Source organism: Bison bison, unplaced genomic scaffold, assembly GCF_000754665.1.
Source record: "Bison bison bison isolate TAMUID 2011002044 unplaced genomic scaffold, Bison_UMD1.0 scf7180017857213, whole genome shotgun sequence".
NCBI classification, from domain to species: Eukaryota; Metazoa; Chordata; class Mammalia; order Artiodactyla; family Bovidae; genus Bison; species Bison bison.
Genome location: NW_011487786.1, coordinates 8325 through 9966, shown reverse-complemented (window position 1 = coordinate 9966; position 1642 = coordinate 8325). Strand labels below are relative to the sequence as shown.

Here is a 1642-nt window from a genome sequence, read left to right as displayed (position 1 = left end):
TTTTCCCACTGCCTTTCCTTCTGAAGAGGTTGTCTTTCTGCAAGGCCAATATACTCTCTCATGCCTACTGCCTTCATCCAGATCTTATCCATCTTCCCTGTGGTGACATCACCATCAACAATATTTTCGGTCTCATCATTGTTATGTCTACCTTCGGCCTGGACGCTGCACTCATTCTCTTCTCATATGTGCTCATCCTGCGCTGTGTACTTGCCATTGCATCTCGGGAGGAACGGTTAAAGACACTCAACACGTGTGTGTCACATCTGTGTGCTGTGCTCATATTCTATGTTCCTAAGATTGGTGTGTCCATGACTGCCCGCTATGGGAGGCATGCCCCCCGATTTGTGCACACAGTCATGTCCCTCATTTATCTCTTTGTGCCTCCCATGCTCAACCCTGTCATCTATTCCATCAAAACCAAAGAGATTAGAAGGAGGATTGGTCGAATGCTAGTGGGAACCAAGTTTTAAGCCAGAGGCACATGGAAAGGAAAAAAGTCATTGGATATTTACTATTACTTCACAAATTGGGGTTTTCAAGACCTGCTTTGACAATCTTTTAAACTTTTTTTAGCTCAGAAATCTACTCTTAGGATTTTTTCCACCAGATATTTGATGACAGCCTGGCACTAGTTAAGACTGAAGTCAGCAGGTTTTGGCAAGTTACACTGAATTGTAGTTTGTCCAAAAAAAAAAAAAAAAAAGCTCAAATTTTACAAAAAATCCACAAATGTGTCTCCTTAAAATCAATCCCTCATTTTGTTCCATGTGTTTATTTTATCCATTTTTAAATTGAATTAGCATAGAAAAAGTTACTTATTACCTTGGGAACACTGTCACAATGGTCAAATAATTCTTTTCCCCAAGAATATATGACAAGTAGTCCTACTTTTAATTTTGTAGAATTTTTTTAATTTTGCAAAATTTCTACAAAATTTTAATTTTGTAGCAACTCTGTACTGCTTTCCATCGCAATTGAGCTATTTTACATTCCAAAAAACTGTGTGCAAGTGACTGACATCCTTCCCAACATTTGCCGTCTTTTGTTGTTATTTTTTATTATTATTATTATTTAATAGCCATCTCGACAGATGTGTGGTAATATCTCATTGTGTTTTCAATATGGATTTTCCTGATGATTAATGACATTGATCTTTTTTTTTCATATACTTGTTGGCCATTTGTATATCCTCTCTGGAGAAACTTCCATTTAACTCCATAGCACATAGTAAAATGAGTTTATCAGACTTGATTTGTCTTTGTTTTTAGCTACTGTAGGAGCTCCTTAACATGATTTGGGGATGAACCCCTTATCAGATACTTATTTAGAAGTAAGCTTGAATGAATGGACACAAAAAGCACATGCCTTGGTGGAAAGATTAAACAAATATTGAATATGTTGCTTTTCCCCCCAGTTCACTTGACTTAATTCTGAATAATCTGAGGAATGCAACAACATGATTTAAAAATTAATTTTGAATCCTTGTACAATTGAGATTACTCTCCCTCAAAATTACTTAAAAAAAAAGGAAAAAAAATGGACAGGCATAGAGTAAACCTCCCAAATGTTAAAATATGTAGAAAAAGACAAAAAAAATCTATGTGAGTCAAAAGATATATGGCTGCCACAATAGATTTCT

The 1642-nt window shown here is 35.8% G+C and overlaps 1 protein-coding gene across 1 annotated transcript; it reads left to right on the top strand.

The window, feature by feature from the left end:
• Nucleotides 1-8: 8 nt before the first annotated feature.
• On the top strand, nucleotides 9-473 carry LOC105003260 (olfactory receptor 51I2-like; the record flags this gene model as incomplete). Its single annotated transcript, XM_010860309.1, has 1 exon — nucleotides 9-473. A coding segment is annotated over one exon (465 nt), but the record flags the coding sequence as incomplete, so codon positions are not given.
• Between the last annotated feature and the right edge of the window lie 1169 nt (nucleotides 474-1642).